Consider the following 24,700-nt stretch of genomic DNA (forward strand, 5'->3'; position numbering starts at 1 on the left):
GAAGGTGGCTCAGTGGTAGAGTGCTTGCCTAGCATGCACGAAGCCCTGGGTTCGATTCCTCAGTGCCACATAAATAGAAAAGGCTGCAAGTGCTAGTGGTAAAGTGCTAGCCTTGAGCAAAAGAAGCTCAGGGACAGTGCCCAGGCCCTGAGTTCAAGCCCCAGAACTGGCAAGAAAAAAAGGGGGGATGGTGGTGGTAGAATGTATATGTATACCATGGTGTGTGTGTGTGGGGGGGGCGGTATTTGGTTTGGCCAGAATGGCCCAACAGTGCTGAGGTGAATTCTGGGACCCCTACCTCACTTTGCACCTCCGTTTTTCTTCCCCCCCAAACCCCAGCAGAGAAAAGTCATCCTTTCCAAGCCTCTTCCACCTCAGGCTCCAGACCCCTGAACCCTCCCTCCCCAACCCCCTACCCCTGACCCTTAGAGACCTCCCCCCTTCCTCTCCCACGCTGCACTCTGTCATCCGTACCCCCCCCCAGGTGTCCCCTTAGGAGACCCTCTTCCTCCCTTCTTCAACTATTATCTATGACCCCCGCCCCGCCCAGGCCCTGGTGGGGTGCATGCAGGCTTAAGAAGGTTGCGAAGAGGGAGATACATATACATTTCCTCAGGGCAGCAAAGGAAACTGAGGCTGAGGAGGAAAGCAACTAGTTGAAGGGCTCCTCCCCTCTCCCCGCTTCCTACCCTAGGTCTTGGCCCCTGAAGAGGGGAGACCCTGAGTGGTGGTGGTGGTGGTGATCGGATGGGGGTGGGGGGGGGAGACAGAGGGACAGAACCCCTGTAGGGAGGTTGAAGGGAACAGCCCCGGGGAAACAGGAGAGAGAGAGAGAGAGAAGCAGATGGGGAAGGGGGTTTTGGGGGTGGGGGGGGACCCCCAGGTGAGGGCCTGGAGGAAAGCGCAGAGATGGGGAAGGGGGGGGTGGCTAAGGGATTTCAATTTAAAAAGATCTGGGCAGGTGGGCAAGCGAGCTGGTGGGGGGGGGGGCCTGAGACCCAGACAGGTGCCCGGGGCAGGAGGAGGAGGAGGTGGGGGAGAGGTAGGAGGAGGGGGAGGAGGAGGAGGAGGGGGACGCGGGAAACGCGGGGCGTGGGGGTGGAGGGGTGGGGTGGGGGGGAGCGCCTTCCCCGGCTCTCAGGTACCCCCGGGATGTGTGTGCGTATCTGGGGAGGGGGGGGCAGGTGGGCAGCTGTCCCCCTACCTGGCGCGCCCGGCGGTGGCTCGGGTGCGGGGGGCGCGCGGGGCTGCGGCGCCGGGGCTCCCGCTTCTCCGGCGGCGGCTCGCAGCGTTCTGCGCGCTCCGCCCGCCGGCCCGGCTGCTTTCAATCGCGGCCCGCCCCGCTCCCCCACCCCCTCCACCCCCCCACCCCCCCAACCCATCCCTAGCCCGGCCCGCCCCCCAGCCCCACCTCCGGGCCCGCCTCTCCCCCGGCGCGCATCTCCAAACCGCCCCTCTCCGGAGCTGTCCGCCGGCCGCGGGGTGCTGAATCGGGCCGCGCGCCCCTCATCCTCTCCCCCACTCCCCCACTCCCCCCCTCCCCCGGGCAGGGTAGACAGGGCTGGATAGTGGGGAGTGGGGAGTGGGGAGCGGGGCACCCTGCCATCAGCTCTCCCCATGTGGCGGGGTGGAGGCAGGAGGGGGCCTTGGGGTTGTGAGCTGACATGGGGTGGCAGGTCAAAGGGGGAGTGGGGGGGGGGAAGGACCCCATGGGGGTGGGGCGGGGTGGGGTGGGTAACAGATCTCGACCTGTTGACACACAGGTCTGTCTTCCCATCCGCCCTGCAGCGCCTGAGTCACTCGGTGGAGAAGATTGGGAGAAGTCGGGGGGGGGGGGGGTTTGGAGTAGGGGCCCCCCTCCTTCCTCCCTGAAAATGACCTTTAAGGCATGACCTTTTTATGGCAGGGATATTGACCTGATATCCTGATATTGGCGGTGGGGGCCAGGAACTGGGGTGTAGCACAAGGCCTCTCGGCCAATGTGGGGGGGGGGAGGAGAGGTGTGAAGGGGGAGGGGGGAGGAGAGGCTCCTGGAGCTGACTACCGAGGGAGGAGGGAGCAAGAGCTGGAGCCCAAACAGAAGGGAGGACCGCTCCCTGGGAGGAGAGGCTCTTGGCTCTTCCCTCCCACAGCAGGACTGGGAGGGAGGGACGCCCCTGGGTGGGTGGGGGGGTAAGCCAGGACTAGGCTGTGCCTCCCCCATCTGGAGAGAAGAACCTAGGCCCAGATCTAACCCCTGCAGGCTGTGTGACCTGCCCCCCTCCTTCACCCACCCCCCACCCCGCAGGGGCACCGGGACAGCGCATCCTTCCACACACAAGTGCTGATGAAAAGACAAAGCCCAGGCCCCTGGGACCCAGCCCCCACCCCCATGTGTGCGCGCGCGCGTGTGTGTGTGTGTGTGTGTGTGTGTGTGCGCGTGTGCAATGGGGGAATTGCAAGGGCAGGTCTGGCTGGCCCCCGAACCCTGACGTCCTACCGCTGTGGAAAGAACAGAGCTTTGAAACGCAGCAGACACACGAACCCCAAACACACGGATGCGATCACTAGCGGGGGGACAAGGCGGCATGAGGAGGAAAGGCTGGGAGCTGTCAGACGAGGCCGAGGAGACAGACACACGCCATCTCCCCGCTCCGCCGGCTGCTCTCACACCCCGGGCTGGCTCGAGTACCTGCTCCCCTGGGGTCGGTGAGCAATGGGCCGGGCTCCTGAGCAGAGGGTTTGACAGCAGGAGGGGGCTGAGGTACGCGGCGCTCAACAGCGACGCCAGCCACACTCGCAGCCCACTCACCAGGCACGGGCCTCGCCACGCAGATCCTGCCACGCACCGTGGCAGCGGGAGGAGCCCGTCACGTGGCCCGCAGCGAGGGACCACCGACACGCACACGGGCACACGGACAAAGGGACACAGTCGCACGCACGCACGCGCAGACGGAGCCCTGCTAGGTAGTGGTTTACAGGGACCACACAGACAGCTTTCCACACGAGACGGGGCAACACAACCGTAGTGACACGTACGTGCGGGCACGACCACTCGTCAATAGCTGTGCAGACACGCTTTCTCACACACACGACGGCTCTGCACAGATCCACGGCTCTGGGCACGCTCACACCACCACACGCGGCTGGGCGGGCGCCTCTCCACGCGTGGGTCACTGTCTGTGAAGAGGCTTCCACGTGGACCAAGCCAGCCTGGTGCACCCCCGCAATGCCACCGAGTCACACAAACCACGCCAACGCAGGCACCCGGCCACGCAGGCACGCACACAGCCCCGCCCAGCCGCAAGCACGCTCGCCGCCGCCACCACCACCACCGGCGCCACGCACGGTGCGCATGCGCACACCCAGGCACATGCGTGCACACACACACACACACACACACACACAGAGGCAGGCCCAGCAGGTGCACCTTTTCCTGCTGGGGAGGCCCCAGTGTGAGCCAGGCACCCTGGAGCCCCAGACACAGGGGCACCCCAGGAAGTAGACAGTGGCGGGCTGTCTCCCCCCCCCCCCCCGCCCCCGGCAGCCTGGGACGTCTGTCTGCTGGGGTCACAGCATCGAGAGTGAGGGGCCTCCCCCCCCCCCGGTTCTCCTCCCCCACACCAGGGCGTGGGACGGGGGAGGGGGGGTCTCGCCCATTCCCAGCTTATTCCCACAGGGTTTCCCCGCGGGAGAAGAAACCAAAGCACGGGTGAGATCCAAGGTGAAACAAGAAAATCATTTGCTTTATTCTGGGTTCTGGAAGCTCCGATGTGAGTCTGAGAAGAAGACACTACGGGTGGCGCCCGGGGGCTGGTGAGGCTAACAGTCTCGGGCTCCGGTGGCCGTGGGAGCACCGGGCAGTGGGGGGGCCCGACAGAGGCCCGGGGTGGGGGGCGGCCGGGCCCCGGGGGCCCCCCCGCCAGGAGCGGGGAGGGGAGGAGGGAGGAGGAGGGCGCCGAGTCCGCGCGGCTCCTGAGCACCTGCCCCGTTATTCCTCGCCCTTCTCGGGGGTGCTGGGCTCGCGAGGGACCCCGGGAGGCTTGACGTCGGGGCTCGGCCGGGGCTCCCCCGAGGGCCCCTCGCCCTCCAGGTCCAGCTCTTCGAAGGACGAGCCGCTGGCGCCTGACTCGCTGTAACTGTGCTCGCTCCGGTTATCGCCGTCTTCCCAGCCCCGGCTGCCCAGGCCGGGGGACAGGGTGGTGGCCGAGGTCTCCCGGCTGCCGGCGCTGGCCTCCAGGCTCGGGGAACTCGAGTCACTCAGCATGTCGGCTTCTGTGGGCGGGACAAGGGGGCGCGGGTTAGCGTGACCACCACTCCCTGCTCCCGGGCAGTGTGCCCCTCCCCCTCGGGGAGAAGCCAGGGCTCGTGAATAATACAGCTGGGGCTCCGGAGGCCCATCCTGCCTGCCCTCTGCCCTCCCACCTCTGCCCTCTGCCCTCTGCCCCAGCAGGGCTGAGAGGGCAAGGCGGGAGGCAGGGAGAGCGGGAGAGGGAGCAGCTGGCTCTGTGCTCCTCTCCCCACCCTGAATTAGCCTCAGCTCCCTGCACTAGCACAAAGCTTGCCCCCCCCCCCCCACATCCATTAAGGGCCACTAAGCCCCAGGGTGAAGAGCTAAGGGTGGAAAACAAAGAAATCCAAGTGGTGTCCCGTCCCCCCCCCCCCCGCCCCCCTTCATCGCAGGCTTGGAGAGAGGTTTGTCCAAACGACAGCACATTGCCCGTGAGGCCTGAGGAATGAAGGATGGGCTGGGAGGCTGCCTCTCCAGCTCCCCCCCCCACTGCCACCCCCACCCCCCAGACGGGCCTCCCTGGGGAACAGCGGGAGCCAGGAAGTCAGCTGGCCCTGTCCTCGTCCTTGGCCACTCGAGCTCCTGTTTGGGGAAGGGGCCGAGGCTCAGGGAGAGACACATGCGCCCCGGGCAAGTGCCCAGGTGAAGCCTTTTTGGAAACGTCTCCCCCTCTATGCCTGGGTCAACCCCGAGGGAAACTTCGGCGCCCTGGCCTAGCCCTAGCCACGGGGGTTTTCTCTACCATAGACTGTGGGGACGCTGCTGAGGACTGGGGAGCAGGGGGAGCCGGCCCAGGCCACTCCCAACCCCACCACGCCCACTCCCCCCAACGCCCTCCAAGCAAGAGCCCTGCAGCCCCCACCCCCACCCCCAGTGCAGGGTCCGGAGCGGGAGGAGGCGGGTGGACATGTCGCCTTCCTGGTTTAAGGGAAGGTGAGGGGTGGGCCTCCTTCCCCAGCTTCCGTCGCCATGGTGACAGGACCTGGAGCAGCCAGGGGCGGCGGGGAGCTGCCTGGGGCTGTCCCTGAGCCTCAGCTGGCACCTGGGGTGATGGGTGTAGAAGGAGTTGGGGTCTTCTCCCTGAATCCGCTATGCCCCAGAAGACGCCCACGGAGGCCCTGCCTGGCAGAGGTGGGGTGCGTCCCTGGCAGGGCTCCCGGAGGGCAGCACGTCACTGGGGTCCTGGACTGGGGGGCGCAGGGTGAGCTTTGTGGATGCTTCCTGCTGACAGTGGAACAGAGCTCCAGTTCCTGACTCTTTTTTTTTTCGTTTGCTAGTCCTGGGGCTTGAACTCAGGGCCTGGGCGCTGTCCCTGAGCTGCTTTGGCTCAAGGCTAGCACTCTACCACTTGAGCCCCAGCGCCCCTTCCAGCCTTTTCTGTGTATATGGTGCTGAGGAATCGAACCCAGGGCTTCGTGCTTGCGTGGCGAGCTCTCTACCACTGAGCCTCACTCCCGGCCCCCAGTTCCTTACTCTGAAAATGGTGACCAGTGCCTTCGAGGGCTGCAGAGCAAAACCCCCAGTGGGGGGGTTAGTTCTTCCACAGAGGGCCGACCTTCCCATTACTTTGGGGTTTGGTCTTCCCATCCATCCAATGGCTCTCTGGAGACCCTAGCACGCAGGAACCTGCCTCCTTCCTAACCACCCGGCTCCTCTTTGCCCACCCCAGGCTGGGGCTGCTGGGAAGAGTGAGCCCAGGGGTGCAGCCCAGACCTTGTTGTGCTGGGATGGAGACGGCCCCCTGGGGACGATGCCCCTACTGTCCTCCCCAGCTCTCCTGGGGGGGGGAGGGGCGAGGCAAAACGGGGGCTGCCACCGGGCAGTGGATGTGCAGGAAGCTTCCGCCTCCCTCACTCCCCTTCTGCCCACAGCCAATGCGGGATCAAATATTCATCGCCTCTCTGGAGCTAAATAATAGATCAATGTAATAACAGGCAGGAGGCGGCTAATCACCCCCTTTCACCTCTCAGCCCGAGCCGGGGCCCCGGCGGGGAGGCGGGCAGGGACAAGCCGGGCCTCGGGTGGCCGGGCACCCACCAGGCCCCGCTGTGCCAGTGGCAGGCACCTGGCAGATGGGTGCCGAGTCCGCCCTGGGTGTCAGGACGGGGCCTGTCAGAGGTGGGCAGACCCTCAGCCCCCACGCCGGGGAGTAGGCAGGAGGGAGGACAGGCCGGGGGGTGGGGTGGGGGGGGAGCGGGGAGTGGGGAAGCTGCGGCTGCAGCCAGCTGGAGCCGGTGCGGTGCCGAGCAGTCCTTTAACAACACTGGCAGGCGGTGTTTGAGAGCCAAGGAAGCCGGGGAAGGCTGGCCACCGAGGAAGGCGGGAGGCCGTGCCGGGGGAGGTCACCGGAAGGTCGCGGCGCCCCTCCTTCCGGCCATGGGGACCGCCTGGGCTTGCTGACCTTGTGCCATGGCCGGTGCCCACGGGAGGGGCATGCAGACTCTCTGCACGGGGGAGCGGAGCAGTACCCCGTGGAGGTAATTAAGTGGCAGATGAAGTTAACTGTGTTGGACACAGGCCCCTGGGGAATGGAGACTGCCTCCCAGTAGGCTGCTCCCATCAGCCCCCCACCACTCCTGTCTCTCAAGGGTGACCTTGGCTACGGAAGTCCCGAGTGGGCGGTGTGCTCGAGGAGGAGAGGGACCCGATCCTCTCCTTACAGCCCTGCAGTGGAAGTTAGGGAGCTCAGTGTCACACGGGGCTCTCCCACAAAACAGTCCAGGATGGGGTCCCCTGGGGGGATTTAACAGCGGAACCCCCCCCTCCCCGATCCTTGGGATCGCGGGGGCTGGCCTTGGAGTTGAGCGAGCGGCTTGCCGGTCCGGCCTGGGGTGGGTGCGGGTGGGGGGGGGTGGTTCTGGCTGCTGGCAGGTGCGTGGACCGGGACACATCCGCTGCTCTCCTTACCTCCGCGCGGATGAGCCTCATCCTCTCCGCCTCGGCCGGGCCTCCTCAGCCTCCTCCCACGAGCTGCCAGCCTGCCACCCACAGGGGCTCTCCGCACAGAGTGGCCTCCTCAGTGCCTCTGGATGTCCGGGAGAGCGGCGCCAGGCGGGACCCCATCCTTGCTCCCCCATCTTTCGGTACCTGTGCCATCCATCTGGGGGTCACTGCCGTCCACCAGCCCGCGGCACTTCCGCTCCGTCTCCTTCACTTCAGGCACATAGAAATCGCCCTGCCGGGCCAGGGGGCACATGAAATGGATCTGGTCTCGCTGGTAAATCTCCAGCCGAGGATGGGCACACAGTTTCCGCTCCTGAGGCAGAGGCGCGAAAGGTGGAGTGAGCCCCAAAGGGTTCCCGAGCAGCTTGTGCCCCGGCTCCGGGAACTGAACCGCTCCCCTCCCACCCGCTGGCTCACCCCGTCCTCTCCCGAGTTTCAGACCTCTAGGGAGACAGACACGAAGAGTCCCTCAGAGCAGGGCCCCCCAATAATCAAGCTGAGGCGAGTAGAAGACTCAGGAGTCCCGAGGACCACACACCTGCGGCCTGGCCCTGATAATTCTCACCCGTGAGTATTTGGGACCCGAACACGGGTCGCACAGAACCGTGAAGCCCAGGACACTCAAGACCATCCAGAGCGTGGACCCCAAGAATTACGGCTTCATGTGGCCAAGCCAATGTCCCATTCCACAACTCCCTGGCCCCGATGCCCTCTTTGTCCCGGGCGGTGCTGACCTGCGCAGTGGTGTTAGGGGAAGCCAGTGCCCCTGACCCTGGGGCGTCCAGCCCCTGCTCCTCTGCCCACGCTCGGTTTTTATGTCCACCTCTGTCTGAGACCATCGAGTGTGGCTTCGTCACTCTCTCCTTCAGCTGACGAGGAGGAGGCAGAGCCTGCGCGCAGGGAGCGGGCGGGACACGCGAGTCTAGCACCGACTATTACCCAAAGGGCTAACCGATCAACGTGTAGTGTAGGGCCTTAAGCTGTGACAGACATACCATGTATGCCCCCCCCCCCGCCCCTGAGTATGTGACACATTCCAGAGCTGCTGTGAGGAAAACAGGGACAATCAGAGGCGGGGGGGGGGGGGGTGTCAAATGTCTCTCCTGTCCGTCCTCTCTCCCCTTTGCTGGCATAGAGCACCATCGCCCACCAGGGCAACGGCGAGGCCCCTGCCCTGTCACCGCTCACCCGCCAACCTTCACAAACGTGGCTATTTATAGCACCCGCTGGCTCTCACCACCAACTCCGCAATGAGCCTTCCACTTAGCAGTAATGAGAGACTTAGCGCCCGGCGGGAGAAGCCACTCCGCGGCTCCACTCGTCTGCTTGCCTGACCAACCCGAGGCTTGAGGAACCTCCTCCAATTAACGACAGCAAAATGGGAGGGGGGGGAGATGTAAAATGAACCCATGGCGGGGGGGGGGGGGAGGAAGAGTAAACCCACAGGAAAGACAGATCCAGCCAGCCCCTAGCCCCAGCTGGGAGGGGGGGGGACATGGACACCTGGGCGAGCGGGCCTGGGCCGGGTCAACTGTCCCCCTCCACAGGGGACCCGGGGCAAAGCCTTCGATCCCGAGCTTCCGCCCCAGTGCAGAGGGCGACCCCTTAGCTTCTGAGGTCAGTGAGATGAAGTCGTTTTTAGATTTGAGTCTAATCTTTTGTGCCAATCTAGTTGCTGTCTGGGCCACCAAAGATGGGGGTGGCCGGGGCTGGGGGGGGGGGGGGAGAAGAGCTAAATAAAGCTGGGAGGGGAGTGGGGGTGTTCCCAGAAATTACATCCCATGTCCGCCCGGAGATTCTAGGAACAGGGAGAACCCCACCCCTCCAAAGCGCCCCCCCCCACCGGCCTCCCAGCAACTCTCTGGTCACCTCCCTGCTGTCCTTCTGAAGGAACTGTGGCAGTAACGGGGGACAGGGGAGTTGTGCTCTTTCCACCCGGCTCCTCCAGACGGGGCATCGGGGTGGGCAGCACCGGGCAGCCACCCTGTGCCACCTGCTCTGCCAGCCCCCTCGTTGGCAGGCGGGAGGCGGCTCGGTGGCTTCTCTGTGCATCTGCCTCCTCCAGAGAGAGCCCAGCTCTGAAGTTGCCTAGCTGTGGACAGGCCCGTTGCCATGGAAACTGCATCCTCCATCCTTGCCATTGCCTTCATCTCAGAGCCATGGGGGAGAACAGAGAGATGGGGGGGAGACAGAGGATGGAGACAAAACTGTGGCCTGGCGACACAACTCTTTTCTGCTCCTCTCTCCTTACATCCTCCTACACAGGCGGCTCGGCTCCGCAGCTGCCCAAGCCTGCCTGGGACCGCAAGGCCAGCCCGGACCCACCCCCTGCCACCTGGACGCTCCCGGTCCTCCCCACTGCAGGGGGGGGGCGGGGGGTGATGGAGCTAATTAAAATCTCATTGACTGCTCAACCCCAAGTCATTAAAACACATGCAAGATCCTGTCAACAGTCAGGCTTGGGGTGTGTGTGTGCAAATGAGGAGGTAGGAAGGAAGGAAAGGGGTGAAGCGCTCAGCCTGGAGGCTGAGAAGGGGCTTAAGCCCGGTGTCTGCAGTCCTTCCGGGGTGAGCCCTGTGCACTGCCCACTGAGCAAGGGGGAGTCTAGTGGGAGTTGAGGATGGAGAGAGAGGCAGCCTATGCTTCGTCCTCGAGAGAAGAGGCGGGAAGGGCAAACCCTTTCCCTCGCTGCGGCCCAGGTAACGTGTCCACCAGCCAGTAAATATTGGAAAAGCATTGGAGGAAGGCAGGGCCAGCTGCCTCTTCCTCGGCAAGCCCCAGGGAGCCCCGGGAGAGGGAGGGCAGGCTGTCGACGGCCAAGGGCACCACTCAGTGCCACGTGGGGCTGGGTGGAGGAGCGCGTGTGGGCCCCAAGTCCTCCTGAGTCTAACAGGTGGGAGCGCCGCTAGCACGGAGGATCCTTCCCAGCCGTGACACCACGGGCCAGCTCGCAGGCCCCAAACCAGAGCACGCACTCGGAGACCCTCACACAGGCCCTCGCCGGGGGAGGGCGACATGCAACCCTCCGTAGCCCTCTCTGCCCAATGGCAAGGATTCAGGCGAATCAGTTCGCATCAGGAACTGCTAGGAACTAGACTCAGGGCTTCCAGCTGCACAAGCACGCATGCACGCGTGTACATACACAGCCAGACACAGACACACACCCCTAGGCCTTCCAGCAGCAGAAGAGAAGTACCTCAGTCATCAGCACACCCTGCACCAACACTGACACCAAAAGGTGAGAAGGAGCAGCTGTCCCCTCCGGAAAGGCCGCTGCTGGTGCCCCTGGCTCAGGGTGGCTTCTCTCCCGACCCCAGGCTGAGCTTGTCCTCTGGGCAGGGACCCGCCTCGACCCGCCTGCTTGGGCTCCCACTCTGCTGGGCGGGTCTGCTGGGCCAGGGCTTTGCCTCAGGAGCTGCGAGGCCTCCCTGGCGGGCCTTTCTGAACGGAGGGAGAGGAAGGGAGGAGACAGAACACCGGTGTGCCTAGTGGCTCCAGCGAGGGGGGGGGGTGGGGGGAAGGGGAGGCTGAGGTCAGGCTCAGCCCGGGGAGCTGCAGGCGCAGAGATGGACGCGGCGTGCCTGAGGCGTCCTCGCGCTGCCGTGGCCTTTCACCCCGGGCCCGGGGCCCCCCGGGTCACCCTTTGCTGCCCAGTCATCCCTTCACGCCGCACTCGACGGCCAGGCGGCGGGCAGCTGTTGCTTCCCACCCCGGGGGGGGGGGGGCGGCATCTCCTCACTGGGGGAAGTGGTGCATGCTCATTTTTAATTACACGGACACCGACGAGCGCACCCGCCTGCGCACAGCAGCCCCTGCGAGCGAGCGGGCGGGCGGGGGCTCAGACCTCCCGGGCCCCTTAGGCAGCCGGTCTGGTCTGCAGGGAGGCTGCGGGCTGTGATTATTCTGCTCAGGAACTTCCAGTCAACTTCCCCCTCTCTCCCTGGCTCCCTCTCACCCCCCCCCCCCCCAACCCGGCCTCTGGTCAGAACCTGAACCTTGTCTGTGGGGGTGATCTGGGGTACCTCCAATGCCAGACAGCAAAGTCCAGGGAATGACTGGTGAGCACGCCTCTCCCCTTCCCTTCCCCGTAGTAGCAGGGAAGCCCAGAGCTCTGAGGATGTAATGCAAAGGAGACGGACTGTGACGGAGGGGAGAGAGGGGGAGAGAGGGGCAGGGAGTGGCAGAGAGAGCCGGCCCTTAGTGGAGCTGCTGACAAACGGGTAGCTTCCCTCTAAACCTCAGTTTCCCAAACTATGAATTAAAGGGTTGAGAACAGATCTCAAGAGGGAGGAACTAAAAAAAAAAAAAAGTGAGCTAAATGTGTACCTTGGTGTGTTTGGTTTTGCCAGTCGTGGGCCTTGGACTCAGGGCCTGAGCACTGCCCCTGGCTTCCTTTTGCTCAAGGCTAGCACTCTGCCACCTGAGCCACTTCCAGCTTTTTCTATACGCGTGGTGCTGGGGAATTGAACCCAGGGCTTCGTGCTTCATGTATACGAGGCGAGCACTTTTACCACTAAATGTGTACCTTAGAAATTCCCTAAAAGAACCCACAATGGGGCTACCATCCGATGGACATCGACAATCGAGGTCTTTTTGGAGGCGCCCCCCTGGATGGCGGGGGAGAGTGGGAAAGCCAGGCGGGCAGGGCCGGGCGGAGCCAGCAGCCGGGGTGTGTGTGTGTGTGTGTGAGGGAGCCAGGTGGGGTGTGGAGGCGCGGTGCCTGGCACCCCCAGCCTGCTGTGCCTGCCGCTGCCACCGCCTGAAGACTTTTTCATTTTCACCTCGGAGCCGGCAGCTTGCCACACAATTTGCACCTCTGCTCATCTCCCTGGTGCCGCGCAGGCCCTGGCTTCCTGGGCAGTGCGCCGAGGGGGCCTCGGTGGCAGGCGGGTGTTAGGGTGGGCCAGGGCCCTGAGGAGCAGGGGAAGGATGCTGCCCTCTAAGCAGCCAGTGTCCCCCCCCACCCGGGGCCCTGCCATCACCCCCTTTCCCAGGAACCAGCGGTCCCGGGCGGTGTGTGGAGCATCGTTGAGGGCCTTGGGCTCTGCTCTGCTCACGAGTTGGTGAAATCCTAGCTGACTGATTATCCAGCAGCAGGAAGGCTGCTAGGGCAGATGGAGTCCCGAACCAAGCACCTGGGAGCCAGAGAAGCTGGGGAATGCTGGGGGTGGGGGGCACAAGGGGACACAAGGCAGCCAAGAGAGAGGGAAGGCCAGCTCGGAGCAGAGCCATCCTCCCCTCCCCGGCCCCACACCTGACGGCAGCCATCTTCCCTGGGTACGCTGCTCCCTCTGCCTCTGCCCCGGGGAAGGCGGCTCCCCCAGGGCTGCCCTACCCAGACAAGTTTGAGGCCCCCGGGTCCTGCAGGGCTGCCAAGCTCCCGGCTCTGAGCTGGTATTTTGAGAGTGGTGGCTCCCACGCCACCCCGGCAAAGGCTGGCTTTGTGCTTTCAGCCCTGGGGGAGGGGAGGAGAAAGGGGTGAAGCAAGAGAGCCTGAAGAGCACGTTCCCATGACTGGGGCCGCGGGGGAGGGGAATGATGGTGGTCCCTGCAGCCCCTCTCCTACTTTGCCCCCCCCCCCCCAGCAGCTCTGCTGAAGGATCCGGGGAGCCAAGCCCTTGCACGCATGGGGGCAGGGTAAGGTCTTGGCTTGGGGGTATCTGGGCGTGAAGGGAAATGGCTACTGACAGGTAACTTGAGGCTTTGGCCAGTGACTCCGTCCCTCCCCACGCTCCCCTTCCTCCGCCCTCTGCATGGCTAAGCTCCCGGCTAGGAGGCAGAACAGGGCTGGCTGGGGAAGGGGTTGCCCCGCACCCCTCCGTCCTGGGCTGCTCTTCTCTGCGGGAGCAGGCCAATTAGCGGCGGGCAGTTTGGGGCAGGTGAGGTGCGTGGGAACGCAGCGGCCTGGAGGACAGGCAGCTCCACCAAGCGCCCGGAGCAGCTGCACGGCTGCCCTTAATGAGTTCCTCTTGGGCAGAGGCTCAGTCTCCAAGTCTTGACTGTGAGAACCGAGACACGGTTGACACAGCTGAGGGCGTGCACGTGACTGTCGTGGCAGGCCTACCCTAGCACCGTCCCAACTGCCGCCTCCCCCAAATCATGACGCGTCCCTCGCTCCTTGGTCCCGGCTCATCTTAGGCAGAGTGGCAAAAGGCACGACAGCACCGACAGATGCTCCCAGGCCTCGGGGTCCCGGTGTGGGTTCAGCCACGGCTTCTCTGTCCTTTGGTGACCCCCTCTCTTTAGGCCTCTGTCTCCCCCTCTGAGGACGCTGGCTTTCATTGGGATCCTCATGCCCAGAACAGTAACACACAATGAAGGACTCGGTAAAGAAGTCCTGAACAAGGGACTGAGCTGTGGGGCCAAGAGTGCCTTCCCCAACTCCCTTTTTCTTTTCTTTGGGGGTGCTGGGGGAACCAGTCTTGCACACGTTCTACCACTGAACACCGCCCCAGACGAGCTGGGAAAGCCTGGGACCCTCCCTTGTTTGCCGGGCCACGGCTGTAGACAGGGAGAGGGAGAGGATCGCACATTTCAAGTTCCCATCCTCCGACTCCAATCCTCCCCCTGGATTCTTCACCAGGGCTCTGGTCCTGGCATACGCTGGGGTACCCCGGCCCCAAGGACTTCCTCAAAGCAAGGTTAAGAGGATTCTGAGCCTAGGGGACAGATCCCCGGCTCTGACCGGGCTGCTGTAAGTTTCCTCCCAGCCCGCAGCTCGGCTCAGTCACAGCTGACTCACAGGCGTCCTGCTGGGGCTCCTGCCTTCCCAGATGGCTGTCCCGGGCACGGCCGGGTTGTCACCCACCACTTGAGAGCTCGGTTGCCTCCCCAAAGTGCTCCCCAGCACGCGGCTCTCCACTTCAGGTCCTGCTTCCGATCGGAGTGACAGTCCCCAGCACCCGTCTCTCCCCGAAGGCCCACCTGACCTGCAAGCGGACGGGCACGGTGCTGCCACCCCCCCATCCCCCAGCTCCACTCACACTACAGCTGCCACCGCCTCCCAGCTCCCACGGGGGCCGCGGGGTGTCTGCCCAGGGCTACGTATCAACAAGTACAGAGGTTTGTCGAGTTAGCTGAGCCTCAGATAATCTCTTCCAAATGAAAGTCCAAGACATCATCTGGACGGGAGAACCTCGGACAGAGCGAGTCCAGCAGGAACGGGGGAGGGCTCACTCAAACGGGGCTCCCACTGCAGGTGGCCAGCCCAGAACACCTCAGCACAGCCCCCAGGCTCCCTCAGGGCGACCCGAGACCCAGGGACCTGAGACCCCTTCCCCTTTAGGCCCCACCTAGCAGGGCAATTCCATTCAATCTAACTGTCTCAGTGCTGGCCACCAAGGCTCACGGAACGGCACATCCCATCCCATCCCTTTGATGACTCCTTCCAATTCTATGGAGAACGGGCCCAGCCTGACCATCAAGGACTGCCAGCCCCCAGCCCCCAATACAGCGATGCCCTCCCTCCCTATGCTTGGGAGAAGATGCTCAAGAATTTGAGGAAGGACCTCCCTCAGGGCTGTCCCGGAAATGAAGAGATCCTGGAGAAGGGGGCTTATGGGGGAGGCTCTGGCCCTCATCGGGAAGTGGAGTCAGGTAGAGGGAGGCCTGGCTGGCCAGTCCAACGTTCAGTGGCCACCATCAATTGCCATGGACAGCCTTGAGCCGAGCCCCATGGCTTTCACACACGACCCCACACAAGGGACCCCTCGTCCCATCAGGCAGCCCTGGTCGCTCCACGTGCTTCACGCCTTCCTTGGACAATGTCTGAGGCTGGTTTGGCATTCAAGTGCGTTTAGGGGGTCTTTGCCCATTTCTCTGGGTTCACACCTGGGCCCCTCTTCTGCAGGCAGCGTACAAGCTCAAGGAAGTTCCCTCCTATGGCTGCAAGAACACACCCCACTCATTCTGGGGAGCTGGGAGGCAGTCTCCTGCCCTGGAATGGGGTGGGCCTGACCACGCTGGGGTCTCTTCATCTACAGAAACGATCACACACACTGCCCCAGAGTTCTCAGCCTGGGCGCCGCTGGTTGTTAATGTGGGAAAAGAGAAGAAAAAAGCAGCTGGGTTTGCCAGGCTTCCACGGCGAGGAAAGCGTGGCCACGGAGCCGGCGGCCGTCACTCTGATCACAAAGCGGGGCTCTTGCCATTCCTTCCCAGAGTCCCGAGGGACCTGACAAATGCATTTTTCTGAGCTCCTCGCAGTGACCCCCAGGGTCCCTTTCTGTCCCATGAGACCAATCCCGCCGCAAGCTGCAGCCCATCTGCAGGCAGGCAGGACCGCAGCTGCTGCTCACCTCCCAGTCCACAGCGCTCTCGGTGAGACCTGGTCACCCCGCCCTCCCTCTCACCCCGGCCCCCCCCGGGAGGCAGGTGAGCCTCGCCAAGCTCCGTGTCCTCTCCTCCTTCCTTCCTCCTGGAACAGAATGCTGATGGCTGCTTGTCATTCCATTTGAGGAACCTTCACAGCAGGCCCAGATCCACAGAGAAAAATGAAAAAGCGTGTGTTGTGTGTGTGAGAGAGAGAGAGAGAGACAGACAGGCATGCCTGGCTCTCCTCCCAGCAAGGTAAACTATCTCTCCCTCCACCCCCGCCTCTCAAAGGCAGACGGTGCTGTCAGGAGGGCTGGGAGAGTCAGAAGCACCCCGTGTCTCATTAGGAGCCTCCTTTCTCTGACCAGAGGGCAGTGGAGAAGGCAGGGGCGGGAGGCAGCTTCGGATTGATACTGTTTTGTCTTCTGGGCCAAGAGGCACAGGCCCACCCACCCACCGTAGACTTTGTGACCAGCTTCTTCCCCATATCGCCTTCATCTTAGCTCCCCAGTACATAGGGTCAGGGGACATACGGGGGGAAGAGGGACCCCCACCCTGCTATGGGAATGAGCGGAGGGCTTCAGGCGGGGCCTCCTCTGGGGGCAGCGTGGGCTCTCCCTCACGGTCACACTCACGCAAGCGTGCCTCCCAGACATCTCTAGAAGACCCTCGCTCTACCCTATCGCCCTGGCTTCCTGTCCCAGCCCCACCCGGGGCGGGGGGGGGGGGGGAGGGAGAATGGAGCCCAGAGCCCAGCTGACAGACTCCCACGAGAGGGGGAGGAAGGAGGAAGGGCTTTCATCTAAGAGGTGACGTCAAAACCAGGCAACTTGTGAAGCTGTCAGGGGCCGGGGAAATTTGGACAAAGGTGTCTAAAAATAAAGCCCCGGAGCCAGGAAAAGGCTTTGGTGGCTGAGCTGCTTGCCACCACGCCGCACGCCGCGCGCGGGGTTCTGAGCTCCGGAGCGCAGGCAGGCAGTCTCTTCGCGGTGGCCCTGGAGGTGGCATGGGCAGAGGCGGCAGGCACTGCCCGCCGGCCGCCGTGCTCAGCGAGACGGGCGGGGACCCCCTGAGGTGGCGGGCTGAGTGGGCGCCGCCCGTGTCTCCCCGGCTCCCTGTGCCCCACCTTCGCTGCTGAGCCTGAAGCACCCCATCTCCAGCCCAACCTCACCCCTCTGGGCTTCTCCTCGGTACCTGCCATGTCCCACTCCTGCTGGCTGGCTCGTCCCAGCCCTCCGCCCCAGGCACGCCAGCCGCCACCCTCTGCACGTCCTTTCCCGCCACGGGTTGCCCACCAGGCAAAAGCGGCTCCTCAGGCCGGATGTTATCAACAGGCTGATCGCCGCCACACCCCCCCCCCCGCCCCCCCCAACATACACACGCAAATATCCTTCATCCCAGGCCTCTCTGAGCTCTATGTCACACATGGCACTGTCATCGGCTGCCTCTGAACCCCCGTTCCGATGCCACCCGGTGACACAGTCCACAGAGTCTGTTTCTGCCCCCCCGCCCCCCAAGCCGGGTCCTTCTCAGCTCACAAATCGGTGAAGAGCACCACTGAGCAGAGCCTCTGTGATGCCCCATAAACCCGTCAGAGGCAGGGCTCGACCACTGGAAGCTTTGGGGCCTTGCAGAACAGGCCTCCATTGGAAGGGGGACAGGGTGGGGCTGTCCTAGAGCCCGGAGCCTAGGGTACAGGATGAACACCAGAGATCTCGCTCACCAAAGCCGGAGCCCAAACGACCCGGGCAGGGTTCTGGACAAGTCCTTGGAGGGGCTCTGGCTTCAACAAGGTCCCGGGCATCGGAAAGAGATGCCAGCTGGGCGCCGGTGGCTCACACCTGTCATCCTAGCTACTCAGGAGGCTGAGATTTGAGGATCACGGTTTGAAGCCAGCATGGGCAGGAAAGTCTGTGAGATTCTTACCCTCAATTAACATCCCCAAAGCCGGAAGTGGAGGTGTGGCTCAAGTGGTAGAGTGCTAGTCTTGAGTGAAAAAGCTAATGGATGGCATCCAGGCTCTGAGTTCAAGCCCTAGTACTGGCACAAAATAGGTAGGTAGGTACATAGATAGATAATAAAATAATAAAAGAGATGCCAACAGAAATGCATGTTGGCGGCTCACTCCAGCATTTCTTTTTTTTTTTTTTGGCCAGTCCTGGGCCTTGGACTCAGGGCCTGAGCACTGTCCCTGGCTTCTTCCCGCTCAAGGCTAGCACTCTGCCACTTGAGCCACAGCGCCGCTTCTGGCCGTTTTCTGTATATGTGGTGCTGGGGAATCGAACCCAGGGCCTCATGTATATGAGGCAGGCACTCTTGCCACTAGGCCATATCCCCAGCCCTCACTCCAGCATTTCTATCTACCCAAGAAGCTGCGATCTGAGGACCGGGGTTCGAAGACATCCCAGGCAGACAATCCAAGAGACACTGATCACTGATTCATCGGCAAAAAGCCAGAAGCGATGGTGTGACTCCAGTAGCAGAGCACCCATCTGAGCAGGAAAAGCTAAGCAAGCGTGTGAGGCCCTGAATGGAGGGCGGGGTGGTGGTGGTGGTGGTGGTGGTTCACCAGCCTGTGCCACTCTTTCTAGTTCCCTTGGCACCTGTGTCACAAGGGCCCCTGGGCACTGCCCTCCCACTCGCGTATCCACGTGTGCCTTACCTTAATGTAGGCGTCCAAGGCAGGGTGGACCCGGCGGGCAGCCAGCCAGATGGACAGTGTGGTGGTGTAAGGGAAGGTGGCTGTCACCACGTGGCTGGGTGCTGGGAAGGAGATGATCTTGAAGCCAAACTTCTGGTAGTGCTGGATGAGCTCGGGAGAGGGCGACTCCTCCCCCTCGCTCAGGATGCTGCCCACTGCACAGCGGCACTTCCCGGGGGGAACCTGCGGGGTCAGGGTGGGAGTCCGAGTTGGGTGGAGGAGCCAGCGGAGCCCCTCGGTGGGGCCTGCCCACTCCACCCAGACATGGCACAGGAGGTTACTGCAGTACTGCATTTTGTCTCTAGATGGTGCCTTTGCACTACTCACAACCTAAGACCGGCCGGCCGGGCAGGAGATTCCTCCAGGCCCCTGCTGACAAGCCAAGGGATAGAGCCAGTCACAAAGCCCATCTGCCTGTCTCTGACCCTGGCAACCTAGGCTGGACAAAAAAGAAAAAAAAAAAGTATGTATTTTTTTTTTGGGGGGGGGGCAGTCCTGGGGCTTAAACTCAGGGCCTGGGCATTATTCCTGAGCTTCTTTCCACTCAAGGCTAGTGCTCTACCACTTGAGCCACAGCGCCACTTCTGGCTTTTTCTGTGTATGTGGTGCTGAGGAATCGAACCCAGAGCTTCAGGTATGCTAGGCAAGCACTCCAGCCCCCGAGGCACTAGAACACACGATCTTGTCAACAGCTCCCAGTTTAGCTCCTGAGTCCGGCATGTAAGACACAGTCTACTTGATACTGCCCGAATCTGTCCACGCCCACCTCACACTGGGCAGAAGCCCCGAGGAGCAGGCACCCAGTGAGTGTTTCCGTGACAGATCCGGGCTCTGGCCACCACACCCCTGGAACACACCCACATGGAACTATTTGCAGCCACACATGCCACGTCCTTCCCCACCAAGCTGCCAGGCTTTGCATAAGGCTACTTCCTCTGCCTGAAATATCCCTTTTGCGGCCTATTCTGGAGTCCCTGGTGCCTGGGAAGTTCCTGTCCACTTGGTAAGATTCAGCTCAACTCTCCCTCCTCAAAGCCTTGTATTGCCCCCCCACTAAGATGCCCCTCCTCTCCAACCCCAAGTGTCCCCCAGGAAGCAGTTCCTGTGTGGCACTACATGGAGACCTCCCCCCCATCCTTCCCTCCCTCCCTCCCTCAAACCTCAAGGCAAAAAAGGTTCAGGATCTTCCCCCCACAAAAAGTTCTTCAGGCACACTTAGCGATGGTTTATGTGTACATGCACGCGTGCACGCGCACGCACACGCACACACACGCACGCACGCCCTGTACCAAATTCAAACATCCTCTCCTTCCAACTGGAGAAAAGGAAGGGCTCCAACCAGTGGCCAGAAGTAGCTAAGAAGACAAAGGGCATCCAGGATCCTGAAATATGATTGAGCCAGGTGCTGGTGGCTCACGCCTGTCATCCTAGCTACTCAGGAGGCTGAGATCTAAGGATCATGGTGCTGTGGCTCAACATGGTAGAGCACTAGCCTTGAGAAAAAGGAGCTCAGGGACAGGGCCCAGGCCCTGAGGGCAAGCCCCACCAGTGAGGAAAAAAAAGAAAAGAAAAAAAAAAGAAAATACAAGGAGTGAAAAGACTGATCCTGTAGCTAGGGAAACTTTTCCTGCTCTCAAAGGAAAGTCCAGGACAACCCCCAGGAGAATGACCCACTAGGTTGTGAAGGGGCCAGTGGGTATGTTATGTGTGTCCCTGTGCAGGAGTGTCTGTCCATCTTGGTCCAATGCAACATCCTAATTTGTAAGATAAAGGACTGGCGGTCCCATCTGCCTGCTCCTCTCCTTCTCTGTTTCGGACATTTCTGAGAACCTATGTAACAGATTTGCCAGACTTTTTGCAGTCTCCACGCGGCAGAGAATGGAGTGGGCAGGAACTCCTGTGCCCCTGAGCCATCTCGAGTGCCAGTGTGAGAGCCAGCTCTGAAGGGCACACAGGCATCTTCCGGGTCTGGGCCCAGGTGGCAGTGCTCAGCCTGACCTTTCAGCATAGCTAGTGTTAGGTTCTGCCCTTTTCTGTGTTGTTAACCACCTACTGAGGCTAATCATGAGGGGACTGCCGGCTCGAAGGCCATGTGACCCCTAGAGCAGCATCCGAGTCAGCCTTGGATACTCAAGACCCACCTAATCCCCAGGTGTGCATGGTGGGTGGCCTTACCTCATTTTCCCCGGGGTGCCTGTTTCCCTGGCCCCTCCCATCCTGGAATCAGAGACAATGTGTGGAGCCCTGGTGCTTCTGACTTCACTCAATGTCATCTCCCAACCGTGTGACCAGAAAAACCTCCAACGTCCACTCAGCCCTCAACCCACCCACAACAACCCGAGTCACCTGTCTCTCACCTGGGCCCCGCCCAGTATTTCCAGTGGCCTCCTGGCCTCATCTTCTCTCCTCCATCTGCCCTCCAGTCAGCTTCCTAAAATGAAGTTGCCACCACATCTATCCTGGTACCCTGTTGTCACTCTCCTGTGCCTGGCTCAGAGAACCTACCTGCCTCTTTACCCACCAAGCCCTTCATCCCATATCCCCAGGCCCTTGTTCTTCCAGCCTTTCTAGCCAAATTCTACTCAAGTGGGAAGACTCAGCCGAAATCTACCACTTCTGTAAGCCTCCTAGCAGACCCAAGGCACTCTTTCTCAGCTCCAACTCCTGGAGATAGGGGGGCCTGGTGTTTTGTTAGAAGATCGTGTGTGCGAGGCTTACGTGCCAACCCCATAGTTTTTTCTGAGGGCAGGGCTGGGGTACAGGTCTAGAGCAGGATCTAGAGTGGAGAGGGAGTCAGCATTCGCTTGAAACTGGGTGTGCTCTAGCGAGGGGCGCTGAGTGCTCTGGTTGGCAGATGGTGGTGGTGGTGTTTGTGTGTATGTGTGTATGTGTGTGTGGGGGGGGGGGTGTTTACAGGCCTCATCCACTTGAGTTTTCCAGGCAAGGAAATCAGGGCTGGGAACTCCAAATGTGTGGCTGGTAACACTCGGGAACGAAGGCCGGAAGGTCCCTGGCAGAGCTGCCAGCCTATGCAGCCGTGGGCAGCACCACCCCATGGCATGGCGGGAGGCCACATTGGCAAGCCCTGACTCACTCGAGGCTAGAGTACAGCCCCACACCCACGGGGGGGGGGGCCAGTGCTGCTGGATTGTTAGTCTTTGACCTTAGCATCCCGGACATTCTAAGCAGCTCATTCAGCTCCACTTGGCTCTGTCCCAACCAGGCAGCTCCACATTTAAGGAAATCTCCTGCCATTGGGGAAGGTGGTTCCAGAATAGCTCCACAGGTGGGAATCCAAGCCCCAAGCCGGGGGAGCTGCTTTCTCAGCCTTGGGAGCCAAGGAAAGGGAAGAGGAGCAGCAAGATGTCACCCTAGTCAGGGCGCCTGGGGTCCACGCCTGGCATCCTAGCTACTGGGGAGGCTGAGATCTGAGGATCTAGTTCTGAAGCCAGCCCAGGCAGGAAAGTCCACGAGACTCTTACCTCCAATAAACTGCTCAGAGAAAGCTGGAAGTGGCGCTGTGGCTCAAGTGGTAGAGTGCTAGTCTTGAGCAAATAGAAGCTCAGGGACACAGCCCAGGTCCTGAGTTCAAGCCCCAGGACTGGCAAAGAAGAAAAAAAAAAAAAAAAAGAAAGAGGTAACCCTAGATTGGGCAGAATCTGACCGGCCTGGCCTTTGAGCATGGCCCCAAATGGGAATGGAAGAGACAGGGGTTCCAAGGGGAGACTGCAGGGGAGCAGAATCCAGGCAGAAATGACTCACTGTGCCCTGGCCCATGACACTCAAACACCCATAGGTGCACATGAGCAAGGGGTAACCAGATGTGGGGGCAAGCAGGAAGCGAAGGAAATGGGAGCCGACAGCAGCCATCGAGCTCGTGATTCAAGGTAAGGCTCAAAGCGGCTTTAAAAGCTCAGAGAGGCGGCGGCCTCTAGAACCAGAATGGACGTTCCCTTCCTCCACGTTCGAGCCCAGACCCAGCCTCCACCCAAGGAGGCTCCTTACCGTGTGGGGGTTGTCATAGTAGACCGCGATGGAGCGGAGCTTGGGGGAGATGCTGCAGCTCTCCGTGAAAAGCTGCCCCGTGTCGCTGTAGGGCCCCACATGGAACTTGTAGGCCATGGTGATGTTGCGGATGGGGGGTGAGCCGGCGCTCACTGACACCTCGGCCAGCAGCCCTGAGTACCCGACGAAGGCCAGCAGCGTCATCAGAAGTAGTAGAGTCAGGCCCCCAATCAGGCTCAGCAGTAGTAGGTCCGACATGGCTCTGGGGACCCCCCTGCCCACGGCACCCCAAGGCAGCTGCAAAGGAGACAGAAGAGAGAGGAGGCTGGGAGCCTGCTCCAATGGTCCCCGCCTTCCTGCCAGCCAGTTGTGGTCCAACCTGAACCTTCCTTGGGTGCTCCAACCCACAAGGGGGAGGGGCCAAAAGTGTTTACACACAGAGTGACCCAGAAGAGAGCTAGCTACAGAGGATGACTGAAGCCACAAGCCTCTTTTATTTCTTAATCACAGTCGTTGAAGCTCTCGGAGCACCCCCGAGAGGCAGCTGGCAGCTCTGGTCACACCTGGGGAAACTGAGTCATAGAGGGGCAATGAGTCAGCTAGGAACATCTGGCCCTGTGGAGTCTCCCCCAAGAGCTACCAACACCCTGCCTTGTCCTTATATTGCCTCTTCTTTCCCACTGCTGAGTCAAACTGCCAGCCCAGCCTTCCCAACCTCATGCTCTATTGCCAGTGGGAGACAGACAAGCCATCAGGTCCACACACTTATTAACAAGTAGGAAAGCCATGAGAAACGAAACCTCAGAGAGAAACGATGCAACAGGGAAAGGCTTTTTAATCAGACACTCTCCTTTTTTGGGTACAGTTGGCCTGCAAGAGACCTTGGTTTCCTGCAGTTCACTCATCCGGAAACGAAAGAGAGAATAGAGTGATACAGCCTGAGCAGTCAGAACAAAGTCCAGCCTGAGTTTCTCAGACAGGAGCTACCAATGCTAACAAGCTTCATTCTGCTTTCCCAATTCAAAGGAGGTAAGAAACCAGCTCAGTGGCTTGTTGTGGCTTACGCTTCTAATCCTAGCTACTCAGGAGGCTGAGACCTAAAGATTGTGGTTCAAAGCCAACCCAGGAAGACAAATCCCAGATCTTTTTCTCCAATTAACAAGCAAAACCACGGGGGTGGGGGGATGGAGGATGGGGGTTGGGCGCTGTGGCGGTTCAAATTGTAGAGTGCTAGCCTTGAGCAAAAAAATTAAAGGACAGTCCCAAGCCCTAAGTTCAAGCCCCAGTACTTGCACAGAAAAAAAAAATGGTAAGAAATAGTTAAGTAACAGGGAGACTAGGCACAGTGGCCTGTTATCCCAGCTGTGCTGGTGGTTCACACCTGTCATCCTAGCTTCTCAGGAAGCTGAGGGCTGAGGATCAAGGTTCAAAGCCAGCCCAGACAGGAAAGTCCATGAGACTTTTTTTAGTGTGTGTGTGTGGTCGTGGGGCTTGAACTCTGGGCCTACGCATTGTCCCTGAGCACTTCAACTTAAGGTTAGTGCTCTACCACTTTGAGCCACAGGGCCACTTCCGGTTTTCTGGTAGTCAATTGGAGGTAAGTCTCATGGACTTTCCTTACCAGGCTGGCTTTGAACTAGTGCCTGGCTGGGCCTCACACTCTTGCTTGGCTTTTTCACTCAAGGCTGGCATTCTACCACTTAAATCATACCTCCCCTTCAGGGTCTGGGCACTGTCCCTGAGCTCTTTTGCTTGGGACTAGCACTCTACCACTTTAAGCCACAGCTCTACATCGGGTTTTCTGGTGGTTCACTGGAGGTCAAGAGTCTCACAGCCTTTCTGGCCCGGGCTGGCTTTGAACTGTGCCTCTCAGATCTCAGCCTACCGAGTTGTGAGGATTATAGGTGTGAGCCACCAGTGCCCAGCCACTTCTGATATTTTGCTGGTTAACTGGCAATGGGAGTTTTGTGGGCTTTTCTACATGTGCTGGCCTTGAACTGTGATCCTCAGATCTCCGCTTCCTAAGTAGCTAGGATTACAGGCATGAGGCTTTTAGCCAGCACCAGGCTAAAAGTTAACAGACTTTAAGTCTGAAAAGGTAGTGCTTGAGCCCTACGAAAATCTTTTAGGGAACTGTTACCTATGAGTTCAGGCCAAGTTGGAATCAATGAGCACACAGTGTTGCCTCACAAAGAGGCAAAGGAAATTTCTAAATTCTGGTGACATGACATTGAAGTGCCTCCCTCTGGTCTTCTGACCCACCTGTGTTCTTGTCTGTCGGTTTCATTGTCCTTTCCTATTCTGTGCTCCAGTTACTTTCATTCCTCTTTTCTCTGATCATAATAAAATCTTCATGGAGTAGTTAGCTTATATGCCAGGAACTATCAACAAGTGTTAATACATGGCTACTTCATTAATCCCCCAAACAAGCCAACAAGATAGGTATGCATACAGCAGGTCGGAGGTTA

At 60.8% G+C, this 24,700-nt stretch overlaps 1 protein-coding gene across 2 annotated transcripts in view; it reads right to left on the reverse strand.

The window, feature by feature from the left end:
• Tex264 (testis expressed 264, ER-phagy receptor) overlaps positions 1-24,700 on the reverse strand; it is a 43,438-nt gene that overhangs the window by 17,013 nt on the left and 1,725 nt on the right. Inside the window, exons 3-6 of one of the 2 annotated variants that reach the window (XM_048334504.1) lie at positions 22,233-22,529; positions 18,189-18,410; positions 7,358-7,526; positions 3,910-4,254 (exon numbers count right to left, since the gene is read on the reverse strand). In XM_048334504.1, the coding sequence (XP_048190461.1) occupies positions 3,971-4,254; positions 7,358-7,526; positions 18,189-18,410; positions 22,233-22,490 (933 nt within the window). In that variant the 5' untranslated portion in view covers positions 22,491-22,529 and the 3' untranslated portion in view covers positions 3,910-3,970. Of the gene's footprint in view, positions 1-3,909; positions 4,255-7,357; positions 7,527-18,188; positions 18,411-22,232; positions 22,533-24,700 lie in introns of both variants that reach the window. The other variant, XM_048334505.1, reaches the window with a different exon arrangement.

Source organism: Perognathus longimembris, chromosome 26 (assembly GCF_023159225.1).
Source record: "Perognathus longimembris pacificus isolate PPM17 chromosome 26, ASM2315922v1, whole genome shotgun sequence".
In the NCBI taxonomy this organism is placed as follows: domain Eukaryota; kingdom Metazoa; phylum Chordata; class Mammalia; order Rodentia; family Heteromyidae; genus Perognathus; species Perognathus longimembris.